This window comes from Muscardinus avellanarius (assembly GCF_963383645.1).
Source record: "Muscardinus avellanarius genome assembly, chromosome: 6".
Taxonomy (NCBI): Eukaryota; Metazoa; Chordata; class Mammalia; order Rodentia; family Gliridae; genus Muscardinus; species Muscardinus avellanarius.
In genome coordinates, this window is record NC_137791.1 from 37,514,183 (window position 1) to 37,534,802 (window position 20,620).

The window sequence follows — 20,620 nt, forward strand, 5'->3', positions numbered from 1 at the left end:
CTAATTGTCTGGCCAACTTATTCTACACCATTCATCACTGCCCATTAGTCTTTCACATCCTATGTTTCACCACTTATTACCCTATATCCAGGTTAAAAAAAATTAGATGACAAATACACTGCCCAAAAATATGCCAGCTTAATTTTACCAACACAAGGGTCAATCCATCCATGAACAAGCTGAGTTCTTTCCTCTTCAACAGGAGAGTAAGGGAAACTTATCATGAAACTATAGAAATAGTCTGATGGAGAAGCATCAATAAAAGTGGCTTATCAATGGCCCTCAGATCAGCCTGAGACCAATTCCAAATGTGCCACTCTCATTTTAAAATGAATTGTTACTGGGCTCGCCTGAACTTAGGATTTGGTGGGTTTGTCTGTACCAGTCCACACAATCACATGAATGACCTTGATGAACACTCTCTTCTAGAGCCCAACAGCAAACCAGAAGCTGTTGTTCAAATGAATGCTTTGGATGAGATACTTTACTGCAGAACATTACAGTATATATTGGGTTTCTCTTCAGCGGCTTACCAGAAACTCTATTTGCCAAGAGATGCCATGGTATCACAGGTCTGCCAAGATATATGGCCCATGAGTGAGGGTGATTGGTGCCTCAGCCTTACCTCTTGCAACTCCCTTTTATACTCTGAGCCCTATTTTTTTTTTTTTTTTTTTTTTTTTTTGGCATTTAAAATTTTTTTATTGGTGCATTGTAGTCATACATATTAATAAAGTATAAGATGGCAGAGGCATACATATGCATAACACTCTTTCAGACAAATGCAGGAATCCTTTGGCAATGAGTTATACTCCTCATGACAAATACATTTTCACAAAAGGCAAAGGCAGCCTCCCTTTGAATATCTGTGCGACCAGGACAAAGCAGCGGGCTCTTTCTAGACCAAAGAGAGCACTTTTGCCAACAACTTCCATTTTGTAGAATGTTCTTTCTCTAAATGACTTATTTTCTAAAACAGTAATGGAATGTACATATTTTTTGAAAAGCAAATATTTTAATTATACCTGAAGTGATTTTTCTCACAAAGGCTTGGAGGAAAATGTTAGTTCAGGCAAGTCTTAATTAAATGTAAGATTAATTTATTGCAAGCAAAACACTATCTGCCAAAACCCCAACACATCTTTTTTCTTTTTTTTTTTTTTTTTTTTTTTCACTATGAGAGTTTTTATTTATTATTTTTACTTTTTGGTATTGGGGATGGAACCCAGGGGCATTTTACCTTGGAGCCACAACCCCAGCCCTATTTTTTATTCTTTTTTTTTTTTTTTTTTTTTTTTTTTTTTTTTTTTTTATTTTTTTAACAATTTTTTATTGAACATAAATAGTATACATTTACACTATATTTGGTGCCCTCTCCCCCCGCCCCCATTTTCTCCCCCCCCCCCACCAATGGTTGGCCAGGTTAACCATGTCTTATTCATAATTTTACACATGTTCAGGTGAAGATGCTCCTTAATCAAGATCGGCCTTTCTCCTCTCCTATCTTTCCATTAAAACTTAGCTAGTATTTCCCCTCTAATATCTGGGGTCCTACTGGTATCCTTTGTGTTTTCTAGTTTGGGCATATTAGAGGAAACATGTGTATCTTCTCCTTCTGTGCTTGGCTGATCTCACTTAACATGATGCTTTCCAGGGCTTTCCATCTTCTTGCAAATGATAAAATTTTGTTCTTCTTTATGGCTGAATAGAATTCCATTGTGTGTATTTCCCACAGTTTTGCTATCCATTCATCTGTTGATGGTGATCTGGGTTGGATCCATATTTTGGCTATTACAAATTGTGCTGCTATGAACATAGGTATGCATATGTTGCTGTATTTCTCTGAATTCAACCCTTTTGGAAAGATACCCAGGAGTGGTATAGCTGGATCATATGGTGGATCTATTCCCACCTTTCTTAGGAATCTCCACACAGATCTCCATAGTGGCTGAACTAGTTTGCACTCCCACCAACAGTGTAAAAGAGTTCCTCTTTCCCCACATCCTCGCCAGCATTTGTTGTTGTTTGATTTCTTTATGCTTGCTACTCTCACTGGGGTTAGATGGAATCTCAGTGTAGTTTTGATTTGCATCTCCCTGATGGCCAGTGATGAAGAACATCTTTTCATGTATCTATTAGCCCTTTGTATCTCTTCTTTTGTGAAGTGTCTATTTAGTTCATTTGCCCATTTCTTGATTGGGTTGTTTGTTTTGTTGGTGTAGAGCCTTTTGAGCTCTTTGTATACTCTGGATATTAGCCCCCTATCAGAATGGTGGCTGGTAAAGATCCTTTCCCATTCTGTAGGCTTCCTCTTTAGGTTATTGATAGTTTCCTTTGATGAGAAGAAACTTTTTAGTTTAATGTTATCCCACTTGTTTATTCTTGCTTTAATTTCCTGAGCTTTGGAGGTTTTGTTGAGAAAGTTACTGCCTGTGCCAATATGTTGTAGTGTTGAACCTATGTTCTCCTCTACTAACTTCACCGTCTCAGGTCTAATTTCTAAGTCTTTGATCCATCTTGAGTTGATTCCTGTGTTAGGTGAGATATAGGGGTTTAGCTTCATCTTTTTACAAATGGCTAGCCAGTTCTCCCAGCACCACTTGTTGAAAAGGCTGTCTTTTCTCCAGCGTATGTGTTTGGCCCCTTTGTCAAAGATTAATTGACTAAAGATGTGTGGGTTTGTTTCTGTATCTTCTATTCTAATCCACTGGTCAGTATATCTGTTTTTGTGCCAGTACCATGCTGTTTTTACTACTATTGCTCTATAGTATAGTTTGAAGTCTGGGATTGTAATGCCTCCTGCGTGTTTCTTGTTATTGAGAATTGCTTTGGCTATTCTAGGTCTTTTCTTTCTCCATATGAAGTTCATGATTGATTTTTCTAGGTCTCTGAAGAATGTCACTGGTATTTTAATGGGAATTGCATTGAACCTATAGATCAGTTTTGGCAGAATGGCCATTTTGATGATATTTATTCTGCCTATCCATGAGCACGGGAGATCTTTCCATCTTCCAAGGTCTTCTTCTATTTCTTTTTTTAATGTTTTATAGTTTTTGTTGTAGAGGTCTTTTACATCTTGGGTTAGGTTTATTCCTAGGTATTTTATTGGTTTTGAGGTTATAGTGAATGGAATTGTTGTTTTTGTTTCCTTCATTGTGGATTCGTTGTTGGCATAAAGAAAGGCCACTGATTTCTTTAGGTTGATTTTGTAACCTGCGACTTTGCCGAATTTGTCGATCAGCTCCAGAAGTCTTTTGGTTGAGTTCTTTGGGTCTTCCAGGTAAAGGATCATGTCATCTGCGAATAAGGATAATTTCACTTCCTCTCTTCCTATGTGGATTCCTTTGATTTCCTTCTCTTGTCTGATTGCTGCAGCAAGAGTCTCAAGGACTATATTGAAAAGGAGAGGTGAAAGTGGGCATCCTTGTCTTGTTCCTGACTGTAGCGGAAATTCTTGCAGTTTTTCCCCATTCAATATAATGTTGGCTTTGGGTTTGCAGTATATTGCCTTGATGATGTTGAAGTACTTTCCTTCTATCCCAATTTTTTGCAGTGTTTTTAACATAAATGGGTGTTGGATTTTGTCGAATGCTTTTTCAGCATCTATTGCTATGATGATGTGGTTTTTGTTCTTGGTTCTATTTATGTGGTGAATAACATGTATTGATTTGCGTATGTTGAACCAGCCTTGTTTTTCTGGGATGAAACCGACTTGGTCGTGATGAATTATTCTCTTGATATAGTTTTACTCTGAGCCCTATTTAAAACTTTATGCATCACCCAATAATTATCTCAGAGCAATATTCTCTACTGCAGTGATATACTGCCTGCAAAACCACAAGAGGCCTATAGAGCGCTCTGCTTTCTTCTTAGCAGTGGATAGTGAAAGGTACAGTAATTCACCCTTTGCTATCAACAGGACATCCAAGTGGACTCCAGATGTCTACACCAATAAATACTTCAAGGGTAGCATACAACTGAAAATCTGTATGCTTGTCTTCCATCCTCTAAACTGCATGTGTCCCACTGAGGCAGCTAGAGTGCCTGCACTTATTATTAGGTCCAATTAACATCATATTATCAGGAGAGTGGACCAACATTAGGTTATGCAAAAGATCAGGATAATCCAGTTCCCTTCAGTTTGAATTGGCTTTACAGCATTGTTTTGTGTTTGTGTGTGTGTGTGTGTGTGTATGTGTGTGTGTGTGTGTGTATACATATATGTGTGTGTATATATATATTATTTGGAAAAAATATATATTTGGAAAAATTGTTCTGAAACATATTTTGAGCTGGACATAGTGGCATATGTCTGTAGTCCCAGCTTCTCGGGAGGCTGAAGCAGGAATATTGCTTAAGCTCAAGAGTTAAGGCCAGCCTAGACAACATAGTGAGACTTTGATTCAAGGAAAAAATAATAATCCTATTTTGAGAAAAATGTGTTTAAGTAATATTTTCTTTAATGACTTTTACCTTCTTATTTTTTAAAAAAATTCAAAGTAGCAAAGAAAAATATGAAACTGAGCAAAGTGGTACAAGCCTGTAATCCCAGTACTTATGAGGCTAAGGCAATAAGATCACAGGTTCAAGGCCAGCCCCAGCAACTTCATGAGACCCTCAGCAACTTACCAAGAACCCTATTTCAAAATATAAAAAAGGGTTTTTTTAAAAGTTGTTTGGGGTGTAGCTCAGAGGTAGACTGCCCCTGACTTGAATCTCCAGTACCAAAAACAAAAATAAAAAAGGAGATTAAACAAATGAGTAAGAGTTTAAATGAAACAGAGGTTAATTTTTGCATCTTTTAATTGACCTTTGGAATTTCAACTGTGGCAAACATTTCTTGATATTTTTAATAAGCATAAACATATATTCTGTGGAATATTCAGAAATCTTTAATTGTGTAGCATCTCTTTTGGCACAGTTGTCAAAAGAATCATAAACACAACTCATTTGAAAAGCATTATCTTAAGAAATATCTGTTAAAGTAAGTTACTTCAAATGAAAAATAACAAAGTATTTGGATTCTATATTTAGATATTAAATATGGAAAATTTAGAATTCAAAATAAACTGTATAACTATGAAAAAAGTAGGCTAAGTCAGGTATAGGCTTCTGACTTCAAGATATAAAACATAACCCCACAAAACAGTATCTCAGGGCTCAGTACCTGGCCAAGCAGCAGATGACAGCAGGATTGATCTGAAGCTAAGTTCTAGCCCTCAGGTAAGGAAGGTGCCAATTGTTTCAGAAAGAAAGGACTTGGAAGTCAGAGAATCAGCACTCAAGAAGCTCACATGAAAATTTGATCTGTCTTTTGAGCAATGGCTGGGAAATAGAGACAAGCATTCAACACTCAGCAATATTTGTTATCTTCCTTCTTACAGAACCCATGTGATGATAAACGGCACAAAGACATATGGTCCAGGGAGAAAACTTGTGACCACTTACCAAAATTCCTTGTAATCGGGCCACAAAAAACAGGTAAAGATAGCCAATTATGCTACTTTTTTAGTATTATGCAATACACTTTTGTATGAATGGCATTTTTGGATCAGGTTTTGCTTTCTGAAATTCTTGAACATCTATGCAAGTCCATTACTGAAGTGCTTTCCTTCCCCATAACAGTTCTTCCAGGACACCGAGAAGACCCGACTGTTGCCATTACACTTAAGTGCTAAATATTTTATCTACATATTTGAAAACTGTTTAAGATACATGCTAATTTTTTTTTAAAGTTGAATTTGTGTTACCTGACCGTGTGTGTGTGTGTGTGTGTGTGTGTGTGTGTGTGTGTGTGTGTAATACTGGGGATAAGCACCCAGGGGCATTTTGCCTCTCAGCTACACCCCCAGCCCTATATTTTATTTTTTATTTTGAAACAGGGTCTCACTGAATTGCAGAGGGCCTCACTAAGTAGCCAAGGCTGTCTGTGAACCATGATCCTCCTGTCTCAGCCTCCCAAATGCTGGGATTACAAGCATGTGCCACCACGCCTGGCTTGGTCCTATTTTTTATTCTTTGAAACAGGGTCTCACTGAGTTGCAGAAGACCTCACTAAGTAGATGAGGCTCTTTGCAAACCGCAATCCTCCTGTCTCAGCCTCCCAGATGCTGTGGCTTGGCCTACTTAGCTCCTGAATAAAGGTACGAGTGATTTGGGCCAACAAAGCATATAACACTGCATATCACCCTTGAATCATTTTGTTTTTCAGAGCCACTTCCATTATTACTTTCAAATATTTTATGTGCATGGTTTTTCATAAAAAAGAATAATATAATACTAATACATATCAGACTTATTTTCTAATACATTTAAGGTTTATCTGGCATTTTCCCCTTGATTCTTTCTTTCTTTCTTTCTTTTTCTTTCTTTCTTTTCGGGTCTGGGGATGGAACCCAGGGGCATTCAACCTCCGAGCTACACCCCTGACCTGTTTTTTTATTCTCTATTTTGAAACAGGGTCTCACTAAGTTGCAGAGGATCTCACTAAGTAGCTAAGGCTGTCTGCAAATGGTGATCCTCCAGTCTCAGCCTCCCAAATGCTGGTATTACAAGCGTGCGCCACCACGCACAGCTTCCTTGGTATTTTCTTATGCACTGAAGGACAATTATATAAGAATGTACTGGAGTGAAAATATTTCAGCAATAAGATGACACTTTCAATTAGAATATTTTATACTTTCTTCAGTATGTGACAGCTTTATACACTTTGTACATGTCCTGATTAATTGATATTTTTATTGAGTTGCTGTGTTTTGAATTCACTACTTTGGAAGCATTTTCATCAGTGAGTGCACAAACCATGACACAAAACAAACAGGCACCATAAATATAAGGCAGGCTCCTGTGAAGATATTTGTAATACAAAGCAAGTAGATCATTTTAAAGGTTGTGGAAAAATTTCCCCAACTATTAGATATTGGTTGCCAAAATCTTTTCTTCCTCTAGGAATATAAGTTGTATTATAACAGTAAGTTAACACATATGCAGGAAGAATAAAAGAAGGACATATTTTCAGATATATCACATTTTGCTGTTGTTTAAAAGGTACATTAATTTTCTACCAACTCCCTTATAGCAGTGCTAACTCTGGAATGACTACTAAAGAAATATTCCTGTGTTATGAACTCATGTTAAAAATGTAATGTAAAGAAATATCCTCTATCATTTATCCTTGGATATTATCATTATTAGTTCTGCTAGAAAATTATACATTGGCAGTTCTAAATCTATTTTCTTCCTTATTTTTACTTATTACAAAAATATGTTATACCTTTGGATTTTAGTATTTGTCCTATCAGTATGGCAATGATAAAGCTTTTAGCTGGTTTTAGTCTTCCTAAAACAAACAAAAAGTTGAAACAAAGAAATTTGGATGATATTAAAATACTATTCTAATAGAGCTGTACTAAGCTTAAAATATAATTTTAGAAGTCTGGAGTGATATTGTGTTCTTCTCATTGCTTTATTTAGTAAAGCATCTATTGCTGTAGAGACTATGAATTCCCTGAAGAGAATTCAAAGGTAAATACTAATACTATGGCCTAAAATACAGTTGCCTTTTGACAACTTAGACATGATATTCACATCCCTTACAATAAATGTGAAATACAAAAAGTCATCCTCAAACTCCTATTCTTTAAGTTGTTGTGAGATGAGAATTGAAGGACGCAATTTTGCACTTTGCTACTGCTGTTAGTAGAAGAGATTTTCATTGGTTAAAAGTGTGTCAGGAAATGAAGGTAGAGAGAAGGCAAATAAGCAGAGACTTCAGACCCTCAAAGTTCATATAATGGCCCTTCTCACAGAAGGGTCTTCACGTGGCTGCATATCTTTCATCATTTAGAGTCAAACTTCAGTGTTGCCAATATAAAAAACAAATATTTCTAGTGGAGTTAAATTTAGCAAAAATAATTCTAAGAGCATAATTCATCGGTCTTAAATCTTGCAGAAGATCTCAGTGTTCCCATTGTCAAAATTAATTTCTCATGATTTGGCTGACTTATTCTGGTATATTAAAACAAGAGAGCAATTAGTATATGTAAAATAAAACAAAGTTTTTCTTAGAGTATTACAAATTCTGTAGCCTTTCTCTTATTTTGTTAAATATGTATATCAAAGAAATTAAATAAAAATGAATGGCAAGAATGATGAAAACATAGTTGATAATAAAAATATACATTTTAAGGTAGAACAGATTTTTATGACTGATTATCTGAATACCAAGCCACATGTCTCCTGTTTAATCTCTCCTTCCTATCAGAGGACTCCTGATGTACTCCAGCTCCTGGTGTCAGGAGAGTAAACAAAGGTATTGCCTTTTTGCATCCTAGGCAAAACCTGAGTACAATTTCACAACTATCAAAGTGATTAAACATTTCTTGATGCTACTGAGTGAAGTGATAAAACATCTATTATTGGATATTCTGCAATAATTTCAAAATACTTTTCTTTTTTGGTGGTACTTGGGATGGAACCCTTCTACTTTCCCAAACCTATTTTATATTTTTTTATTTGGAGACAGGGTCTCTTAAGCCAGCGTGGCTGGCTTTGAACCTGCGCGATCCTCCTGTCTCGTCTCCCAAGCGTGGGGATTACAAGCGTGTGGCACCGCGACCGGCCAAAATACATTTTTTAATCTGTTCCTTGGACTCAACCACATTCAACACCTTAGTGATATTAAGCTATCAATTTCCTCAGCTGTCTTATGGGTTTCAAAAGCTTCTCCTGTTTATTTTTTCACTGCACTTTAAATGCTTTTTATCTAATTCTCCACTTAAAAATATCCCTCTTGATTCCATGATTTCTTCTATTTCTCTGTCTCTAATTCACTGCTTTTTTTTCCAGAATAGTTTTGCTTTTCTGCTTACATTTTTATCTTTTAAACTTGTTATTTTCAGGAATAAATCAGATCAGTTCTTCAAAACTCCTTTCACCCCTTATAACTTTAATTCCACAGTTATTAGTTCTTAAAAGCCTTTAAAATTAATAATGAAATCTATATAAGGGCATTTATTAATTTTTCTATCCTATTCAACAGAGCTACCGATTTTAGGTGTTTTAATGTGTCCTCCATCCAAGGCAACCATTTCCCTTAGATCTATTATTTTCTTTAGCCACACATGGACTCAATTTGATTTTGGTGACTCTGTAAAGTGGCAACCTCATTAGTACTTGAAGCACAGTAACCTTTGCTCCTGTAAGCTTGAAGTATGAAAGAACAAAATGCCAGTTTTCCGTTGACCTCTGCTTCCATACCCTACACTGCAATGACTATGATTCTGCCAGTCCACCTATGTACCTCCTCTCTAGTTCTCCTAGGACATCCAACAACCCTTCTATGTCATTCTATGTCACCAAAAGTCTTGACCTTTTCAAGAAGGAAAGCCTTGATTTATGAGAGGTATGATGACCCGGTTACTTTCTGAGCACTTTCTGCTATAGCTCCCAGTTCCTGGCATGTCTTTGATGGAGATAAGCTTCAGACATTACATCTGAAACTTTGGACCTGTGAACACTAAGTGGTTCTACCCGCTAGTCTGTTTAGCCTAGTGTCCGTCATCAGACTCAGTTGCCCTTTCTTTCCTAGATTTGATATTAAAATGGCCATCTTTCTAAAATAGGCCCTTCTCTTTCCACTTTATTGACTAACATTTATATTTTCAAGGAACATCTTTAGATTTTACTTGCTCCTAGAAATCCTTACTGAATCCCCAAGCCAAATTCTCAGATGGCAGAAGGGCACACTGATCACCTCTTATTTTGACACCATTCCCACTACCCCCACAGTTACTTTGACACAAGTCCACACATGGACTTTAAATTTACTGAGGGCAGCATGAGTTTTCCTATCAAGTGTTTTTTATCATTAATTATATCAGGACTTTACACAGAGTAGCATGTCAACATCTGTTAGATTTACCTGAGTGGGATACAAATGACACCTGAGGACCCATCCACTTCAAGTCTTAGAGCAGCTGTCAACCTTTAGTGTTTTAGTCACTCACCTGCCTCCAGGATTGAAATTGAACCACCTGATTCCTGAAGGTCTCCCCTGGTTGGTTCACCAGTCTATTTTACTTCAGTTAAGTCAGATGTTCATAATAAAACAATATTGTATTGTTACATGAAATGTGCTTAGTTGATATAAAAGAAATAATGTTAGCACTGGAAAAAGCTGGTCTTAATATCACTTCTTGAGCAGTGATATTTTATCTCTTATTACTATATAACCTTTGGCTTCTTTTCTCTTATAGGAACTACTGCACTTTATTTATTTCTTCTTATGCACCCTTCCATTATCAGCAATCTGCCTAACCCAAAAACATTTGAAGAAGTTCAGTTCTTTAATGGCAACAATTATCACAGGGGAATTGACTGGTAAGAAAAATAACAAAAATAAATTCCATTATTAGCACATGCTCCATCAATGCAGAGCAATTATAGATGTATGCATGCCATCTGTATAATTACAGAATAAATTTGTTATGCTCAATTCTACCACAGTGAATTAGAAATTAATATATAATGATGATAATTTTAATCAGTGTTGCCTATAATTTGATTTGGACAGTGTAATAATGATAATATTTTTCTGGTAAGTTAATATAATTGATTAAATAACATTATGGGATATTTTTCCTCAGAATTATTCATAAGGACATTTAAATTTCTCTTTAAGCATACAATTATTCTACAGTGCCTAATTTTTTATATTAAACACATAATTTGTCTTCACAATGATGCTTCAGGAAACAAATCAGTAGGCTGATTTATTTTGTACTGTGTGACATATATCTTCATTAGCTACATGAAATATATATGTTTTACTACAATATAGGCTGATCTTTGCCATGCAAATAAGAACTGTTCCAAAGCCATGTTGTCTAGTTACGTGCATGCATGAAAGAAAATTAGCCCTTGATAAATTATAAAAAAATACTCATAAAATTTCCCATAAACTAATATAAAATAAAACTGATATTGAAGATCATCTTCACTCAAGTGATTCATTTCAAGTTCTATTTCAATATTCCAAGAAAACTTGGACCTGAATTTAATTTCCTCTTGTATTTAAGGCAAATCTCACCTGAGGAAACCTTCCCTCAGTGCACATAAAGCATGTGACTTTGTGTGTCATAACCATGCATCAACATGTTCTCAGTGAAAGACCATTCCTTTTCAATGTAGGCAGGGTTACAATGGGGCAGGGCAATGCCAGTGAGCAGATCTGTTTCCATCAGGAATGAAGATCTGAACACTCAAATCCAGAATACTACCCTACTTTACTTTAAAAAGGGTAAATATGTTTTGGAATTGCATGCAAGTTATTAAAGGCAAAACAGCAATTTCCTCTTATCTGTGAGCTCAGATGGAATACAAATTGTTAAGCAGGAATATAGATGAGATTCTTCAGTACTCCACATTTGGGAAACATAATAACAAATGTCAAAGAGGAAAATAAGTGTCTTCTATGAATTCTTAATTGCTCTCATTATTTATTTCTAGAACATTTGAGGGTTAGAGAAGTGATGAGCTGTAAGGAGGGTTACACACATAATTAAAGCCTTGTACTGCATTAACCTCAGAACATATTGATTCCATAATCTACACACAGAGGAACGTTCCGACAGCATATGGAGAAATGAACCTACCGAGGCACCACAGGATCAACTGGCAGGAAATATCCCCTTAATTACTCTAGATAGACTATAATGTGCTCACACTTCTATATATACTACAAATTATACAGAAGTTAAAAAGGAGAACAGCTATCCCTTAATCTGTTTAGTAGTTTTATAGCTATTTCGACTTACATGTCTTTCTGTCTTGTAAACTTTAATCTCCCCTTAAGAATTTCTGCATTCAAATTTGCAAACACACAGTTACTATTTTAAAATATCAGCAAAACAAGATGATACAAAATTTTGTTTTCCAGGAGTAAGTAATAATTCTGGATTTGGCTTTCAATAGCAGAGTGTCAGCTCAAATCTCCTGTATTTTCCTTTTGTTCCTTATCAGCATGCCTACTCCATTTGATTCCTGCTATCCAAAAATGAATCCTTAGAGCAATAATATTGGGCTTGTTTTCATATTTAATGTGTATGGAATGCCCATTTTGGGACTATTTTATAGCACAATTTTTAGAAATTGGTATAAATGAATGTCAAAATATCCAAATTGTTTCCTAGTCAGAGTATATGACAAGGACAAAAAACATCTCAGATTAATTATCTCTCTCTGCCTTCAGGTATATGGACTTTTTTCCTACTCCATCTAACATTACAAGTGACTTTCTATTTGAAAAGAGTGCTAATTACTTCCATTCAGAAGATGCTCCCAAGCGAGCTGCATCTCTTGTCCCCAAAGCCAAGATCATCACCATCCTCATCGACCCCTCAGACAGGGCATACTCTTGGTACCAGGTATGAGCAATGATAAATACTGATAAAAGCATTCAGTAATAGCTTAAATATAGGCAATGGAAATAAAGCCAGATGTGTTGAGGGGTCAAATGTTAAAACATCTAAGTCTGTAGATAGAAAGCTAGATAAGATAGCATATAGGTAGAAAAGACTGAATATTTAACTCATACCAAATTGGGCAAGGACTTTCAAGCCTAATAAAAAAAAAATCAGACATCAAAGAATTAATAAATTGTCTAATGCATATAAACATGTAAATGTTGGTCTACCAAACATTAACACAATTAAAAGTCTGTATCTAAGAAGTTCATCTTTAATAAACACATAATAAATGGCTTAATGCCTTTAAATTCTGGAACATTTTTCCAAATTGATAAGTAAATAATATAATAGTAAATAAGTAAGTAAAATGAACAAAGAGCACAAAGAGGCAACTACAGACACACAAAACACTATTACTCAGTAATTCATGTGAAATGATTGACCCAATTAGGAATTAACAAAATATGAATTAAAATGACACTCAAACTGGGTGTGGTGTCACATGCTTGTAATCCCAGGATTAGAGAGGCAGAGACCAGGCGATAGCTGTTCATGGACAGCCTCAGCTAATTGGCAAGACCCTTTGCAAGTCAGTGAGACTCTGTTTCAAAAATAAAAAGACTAAAAAATAGGGCTGGGGATGTACCTCGGATGTACAATGCCCATGGGTTCCATAGCTGGTACTGAAAAAGGACACTTCTTGTTACTATTTGGACAAAACTCGTGATATTTCTGCTGGCAACAGTGTATTGCTAAAGGCTCTAAACAATAGAAGGATATGTTTAGGACATTTTCTGAAAACTTTTTTGACAATATAAAGAGGTAAATAAAGATGCTTTCTATTCATTTCCTTTTTAGAATCTATCATATAAAAATGTTGAAAAGTATCAGCAAATACACATGTATATTGCAGCACTATCTATTAAAAACAGGAAAAGAACTGGTAAATTTCTGATAATAAAGATCTCTATGTTAGCCGGGAGTGATGGCACATGCTTGCAATCCCAGCATTCGGGAGAGATGAGGGGATTGTGGTTCTAGGACAGCCTCAGCTACTTAGAGAGGCCCTTTGCAACTCAGTGAGACCCTGTTTCAAAAAATAAAAATGCCAGGCATGGTGGCACACGCTTGTAATCCCAACATTTAGACACCCAGCTCGGAAATCCCAGCATTTGGAAGGCAGAGACCGGAGAATCATGGTTTGTGAACATCCTCAGCTACTTAGGCCCTGCAACTCAGTGAGACCCTGTTTCAAAACTAAAAAAAAAAAAAAAAAAAACTTGGGCTGGGTGTGTTGCTCAGAGATATAATGACCCTAGGTTCTGTACCAGTATTGGGAATGGCCTAGGAAGATTTGAGAAAGCTCTGATTATTAATATATTTCAAAAATTGGGTGAAGAGTAAATCTGTGCAAGGACTTGGTTTCTGCCTAAAAGCAGGCAACTATTCCAATGTAAATTAACCTAGACAAAAGCAATTAACCAGTCAATAGGAGAGAACTAGGCCTGTCTCTATCTAAAGACAGATCTTAGTTAAGGAGAACTAGGCCTTTATCTAAAGATAGATCTACATGATTGGATAAGCTAGCTAAAATGGTAGGAGGGGTCGACCTTCACAAAGGAGACACCCTACCACACCTTGCCGAGGGAGGTACCTTACAGGGACATTCACTACTTCAGGATTAAGTGAACAAGATGGAGGTCATGGGTATAAAAAGTCCGGTCCACGTGTAATCCCTTTGGTGTATTCATTTCAAGTCACCCTCCATGCCATTTTGGCATGGGGCTGTATTTCTATCTCCTGTATTTCTATCTTTTCCTCGTTTTCTGTTTTTCTGTTTTTTTGTTTCTTTGGGGAATTTTTTGGGAAATTATTCCCAGGGGTCTAACAAAGATCCCTGGGGACAGTTTCCCAAACCATAACAGGTTCCATCCTCAGTGCCACCAAAAAAAAGAAAAAACTGAAAACTATATATATATTTGTGTTACCCTGAAATTGAATATTGTACAGTTAAATTTAATTACTGCTGAAGGATTCAAAATGGCGACTGAGGGACACAGCACTTCTCAGTAGCTGAAACAAATAAAGTTCAACTACTTAGAAAGCAGTGTCTTAATCAACAAAATAAATACATACCAAGAACCAAAACAGATCCAGGTACCTCGGCGGAAACCCTGAACTCGAAGAAGAAGAACAAAGAGCAGACAGCAGACCTGCTGCAGATACAATCGGGACGCCTACTGGTGGGCTGCCTGCCTGTGCAGCTGCCTGCCAGCCCAAAAGTCACTCCCGAGCCCTACTGAAGTAACCGCGGCAAGATAATCCGGGACTGAAAACGGACATAGGACCTCATCTTAAGCAGTGAGCAGCAACCACATCAGAATTTTGTGTGCTCACCAGCAACTGGATCACAACAGCACGGGGACTCCCACGGAAGCCTGAACCAAGGAAGCCAGGTACCTGAGTGCGTCCAGGGAAAGTGCAGGTCCTAGCGTGCGCCCCAACCCCAGCACTGGCCCGGGGCATCTGTCCCACGCCTCAGAACCCAGCACTGTCCTCGCGCACCCGGTCTGCATCCCAGACCCCTGCTAGTAGTCAGTGCCTGGGCCACTGCCACCCCTAAATCAGAGCCTGCCTTCCAGGCGGCGAAAGCTCTGTGCACCCCTGAAATCTCCTTGGGGGCCCCCCAGCTTCTACATCCCGTGGGAGGCAGAGATCACTGCTGGACACCACGCACTGCCTGTGCACCCGGACCCACCGCTGGGAGTTCCCACCCACCCGGTAGCCTGATGCTTAGTTCTAATCGAGAACACAGCGCAATACACCTTGGAAGAGCATAGCAGCAGCAATAGGCAGCTTCACCCACTCACACCTACGTCCATTAATAGCAGCACACCCAGCCTACACTCTCGGAATAGGCAGAGCTCTGGCAGTAAGTGTGGGCATCCAGGAACTGGCATCCCTTTGCCCATGGGTACATCTGGGGACCACACCGGCTAGCCCAGTTGGAATTTCCAGAGACACAGGAAAATCCATCAAGACACAATATCTGCACAGGACCTCAGGGGGAGGCTCCAAGTATACTTTGGACATCCTCCACCCCTGCTGTAGGGAAGCACAGGCGGGAGTCTAGGGTGGTGAGTGCAGAGGTGCTGACTACAGGTTGGAATTTCGCAGAACCTGAGATTTGTACAGAATCTAATAACAGTGAAACCAGATATCCTGACACATAAACCCAAAGCAGTTAAAGGAAAGAAAGGTGTCCAAACACCCAGAGTGACCTAAGAAGATAAAAATAGAGTACAAAGAAAACTAAGAGACATTGTATTATATTCTGAAAGCTACCAAAGCAATCAATATGCAAATATTATATGGACCTGACCCCATATTCGTAAATAAGTAGGACTGTTTGTTTTACTTTTATTGTGGATGGTTTTTTTTTTTGTTTTGCTTTTACAGTGCTTTTGTTTTGGGTATGGTTATTGCTGTTTTATATTTTTTTTCCTTAACCCACCCTTCTTTTTCTTTAACTTGTTGGTTTTTTTATATAAATATTTGATAGTTTGCCTTATTTTCTGATTTCACACAGCTGCTAGTTCCTTTTATTTTATTCTTGTCCTTTTTTCCTCTTTCTTTCTCTTTCCTTCCTTTTTTCGTTCTCCTCCTTTGATTGGTTTTTCCTTTCTTGGATTACATAATAGTCTTGGTATCTTGTGAGGATTTTTTTTTATGTTTGTCTGCTCCTTCCATCACCCCTCTTTACAAACTTTTCCACACTAACATACATACTCTTCTCCCCCAAAACTTTTCCCCATAATATACCTCCTTGTTTAATACTCAAAGTATTTCATATATCCATACTTACTCTACTAATGACAAGAATCCTACTAGTTAACTCTCTCTCATTCTTAACAAGATATTATCTTAACATACCTAAAGTCTTTCTCAACCTAAACATACCTTCTACCTAATCCGACTTCTTTACCCATCACCCCAGCTCCTCCCACATCACCCACCCTCAACTGGAAAAGCTCTGCTGACTTGCTGATACCCCTAAACTCCTAATATTAAGATTGGAATAAGCATAATACTCACGATCGATGGGTAGAAACCAGAAAAACAGGACAGAGAATGCTATAAATATGAGAACCAGAAATTATGAAGAGACAGCAGAAATCACGAATACTGACCTACTGGAAATGCAAGAAGGGGAGTTCAGAATCTTGATGTACAATATGATGAAAGGATTTAAAACAAGTATAGAGGAGGTTAAAGGTGAGATAGAAACACTAAAAAAGAATCAGAAAGAGGTCTGGAATGAAATGAAAGAGACAATAAGTGAAATGAAGACAGCAATAGAAAGAAATTCTGGAAGATTAGATGAAATGGAAAACAGAATATCAATATTAGAAGACAGTACATCCCAAACCGAAAACACAGTCAGCAATATACAGAAATCTCTACAGCAACAAAACCTAAACATCCAGCAAATATGGGATAATATGAAGCATCCTAACTTACGGATAATAGGCATTGAAGAAGGAACAGAGGTACAGACCAAGGGCATCTGTAATGTCTTTAAGGAAATAATCTCAGAGAATTTTCCAAATTTGGAAAGAGACTTGGACCTTCATGTCCAAGAGGCATACAGGACTCCAGTGAGACAGGACCAAAGAAAAACCACTCCATGCCACATAATAACCAAAATGACCAACATAGAGGCCAAGGAAGGAATCTTAAAAGCAGTGAGAGCAAAAGGAAGGGTGACATATAGAGGCACAACAATAAGAATCACCCCAGACTATACAACCCAAGTCATGAATGCTAGGAGAGACTGGTATGACGTGATTCAGACCATGGAGGAAAATAACTTCCAACCAAAGCTCATCTATCCAGCAAAACTACTATTCAAGATCAATGGTGAAACAAAAATCTTTCAGGATAAACAGAATCTCAAAAAATTCATGAATTCAAAGCCAACACTAGAGAAAATTCTTAAAGAAAGAAACCATAAGGAAGAAATAAAGAAGCATACTTCAGAATCAGGGAAGAGAGGAAGTTGATAAGTGGTCCATTTAAGTAAAGAAAAAAGATCATACCACCCAAGAGTAGACAGAACACAAAATGGCAGAAAACAAAAATCATATTTCAATAATATCTCTTAATGTCAAAGGACTTAACTCACCAATTAAAAGACATAGACTGGCAATTTGGATTAGGAAACATAATCCAAATATATGCAGTCTGCAAGAAACTCACCTCACAGCCAAAGATATTCACAGGCTGAAAGTGAAAGGATGGGAAAAAATATACCATGCCAATGGTGACCAAAAACAAGCAGGGGTAGCAACTCTGATATCCAACAAAACAGACTTTAAACTAAAATACATCAAAATAGACAAATCTGGGTACTTCCTTTTATTAAAAGGAACAATACACCAAGAAGATATAATGATAGTAAATATTTATGCCCCAAATGTGGGTGCAACCACATTTGTAAAACAAACCCTTCTGGACATAAGATCCCAAGTAGACCCAAATAATATAATTCTGGGAGACTTTAATATGCCTCTCACACCACTGGATCAATCTTCAAGGCAAAAGATGAGTAAAGACGCTTTAGAACTAAAGGAAACCATAAACCAAATGGACCTGATAGACATTTTCAGAGTAATTCAACCAGGAACTACAGAGTACACATTCTTCTCAGCAGTCCATGGAACCTTCTCCAAAATAGATCACATCCTGGGACACAAAGAAAATACCGGCAAATTCAAAAAATGTAATATAATCCTTGCATCTTTTCAGACCACAACGGAATAAAAGTAGAAATCAACAACAGGAAACTCAAAATAAATTATTCAAATACATGGATATTTAATGATACACTATTGAATATAAATGGGTAAGAACAGAAATTAGGGAAGAAATAAAGAAATTTATGGAAACAAATGAAAACAGAGATACAACCTACCAAAACCTATGGGACACCATGAAGGCAGTATTAAGAGGAAAGTTTATTGCATTGAGTGCCCACATTAGAAGGACAGAGAACCACCAAGTAAAGAACCTAATAACACAACTCAAGGACCTAGAAATTCTGCAACAGTCTGTTCCCAAAGCCAGCAGAAGGCAAGAAATCATTAAAATTAAAGCAGAAATAAATGAAATAGAGAGCAAAAAAAAAACAATTCAAAGAATCAATAAAACAAAAAGTTGGTTCTTTGAACAGATTAATAGAATTGATAAACCCCTGGCCAACCTAACCAAAGAAAAAAGAGAAACAACTCAAATTATCAAAATTAGAAATGAAAAAGGAGATATCACCACAGATAGCGAAGAAATTCAAAAGATTATCAGAAACTACTTTAAAAATTTATACTCCAATAGACTTGAAAACCTGGAAGAAATTGGTAGATTTCTAAACACAGTTAACCTTCCTACACTCATCCAAGAGGACATAGAAAGCCTAAACCAACCAATAACAATCAAAGAAATATAAACGGCAATAAAAATTCTTCCACCCAGGCCCAGATGGGTTCCCAGCTGAATTCTACAAAACTTTCAGTGAACAACTAGTACCAAAACTTCATAACATGTTCCGGGAAATTGAAAGAGATGGAACTCTCCAAAATTCCTTTTATGAGGCCAGTATCACATTAATCCCCAAATCAAATAAAGATACCTCAAGAAAGGAAAACTACAGACCAATATCCTTAATGAACAGAGATGCAAAAATTCTAAACAAAATATTAGCTATAAGCATTCAAAACTATATCAAGAGAATAATACATCATGACCAATTCGGTTTCATCCCAGAAAAACAAGGCTGGTTCAACATACGCAAATCAATACATGTTATTCACCACATAAATAGAACCAAGAATAAAAACCACATCTTCATAGCAATAGATGCTGAAAAAGCATTCGACAAAATCTAACACACATTTATGTTAAAAACACTGCAAAAAAAATGGGATAGAAGGAAAGTACTTCAACATCATTAAGGCAATATACTGTAAACCCAAAGCCAACATCATATTGAATGGGGAAAAACTCCAAGAATTTCCGCTAAAGTTGGGAACAAGACAAGGATGCCCACTATCACCACTCCTTTTCAATATAGTCCTTGAGACTCTTGCTGCAGCAATCAGACAAGAGAAGGAAATTAAAGGAATTCACATAGGAAGAAAGGAATTAAAATTATCCTTATTCACAGATGACATGATCCTTAATCTGGAAGACCCAAAGAACTCAACCAAAAGACTTCTGGAGCTGATTGACAAATTTAGCAAAGTTGCAGGTTACAAAATCAACCTAAAGAAATCAGTGGCTTTTCTTTATGCCAAAAACGAATCCACAATGAAAGAAACAAACAAACAAACAAACAAACAAATAAAAAAAAAAACCAATTCCATTCACTATAACATCAAAACCAATAAAATACCTAGGAATAAACCTAACCCAAGATGTAAAAGATCTCTACAACAAACACTATAAAACATTAAAGAAAGAAACTGAAGAAGACCTTGGAAGATGTAAAGATCTCCTGTGCTCATGGATAGGCAGAATAAATATCATCAAAATGGCCATTCTGCCAAAACTGATCTATAGGTTCAATGCAATTCCCATTAAAATACCAGTGACATTCTTCAGAGACCTAGAAAAATCAATCATGAACTTCATATGGAGAAAGAAAAGACCTAGAATAGCCAAAGCAATTCTCAACAATAAGAAACATGCAGGAGGCATTACAATCCCAGACTTCAAACTATACTATAGAGCAATAGTAGTAAAAACAGCATGGTACTGGCACAATAACAGATATACTGACCAGTGGATTAGAATAGAAGATACAGAAACAAACCCACACATCTTTAGTCAATTAATCTTTCACAAAAGGGCCAAACACATACGCTGGAGAAAAGACAGCCTTTTCAACAAGTGGTGCTGGGAGAACTGGCTAACCATTTGTAAAAAGATGAATCTAAACCCCTATATCTCACCAAACACAGGAATCAACTCAAGATGGATCAAAGACTTAGAAATTAGACCTGATACTGTGAAGTTAGTAGAGGAGAGCATAGGTTCAACACTACAACATATTGGCACAGACAGTAACTTTCTCAAAAAAAAACCTCAAAGCTCAGGAA

General features: G+C 36.9%; 1 protein-coding gene across 1 annotated transcript in view; it reads left to right on the forward strand.

Moving 5' to 3' along the window:
- Positions 1-20,620, forward strand: part of LOC308264450 (bifunctional heparan sulfate N-deacetylase/N-sulfotransferase 4) — a gene marked incomplete at both ends in the record, with an annotated part of 325,680 nt that overhangs the window by 280,887 nt on the left and 24,173 nt on the right. The window contains 3 exons of the mRNA XM_080697735.1: positions 5,385-5,481; positions 10,257-10,380; positions 12,251-12,425. Of these exons, the coding sequence (XP_080553861.1) occupies positions 5,385-5,481; positions 10,257-10,380; positions 12,251-12,425 (396 nt within the window). The remainder of the gene's footprint in view (positions 1-5,384; positions 5,482-10,256; positions 10,381-12,250; positions 12,426-20,620) is intronic.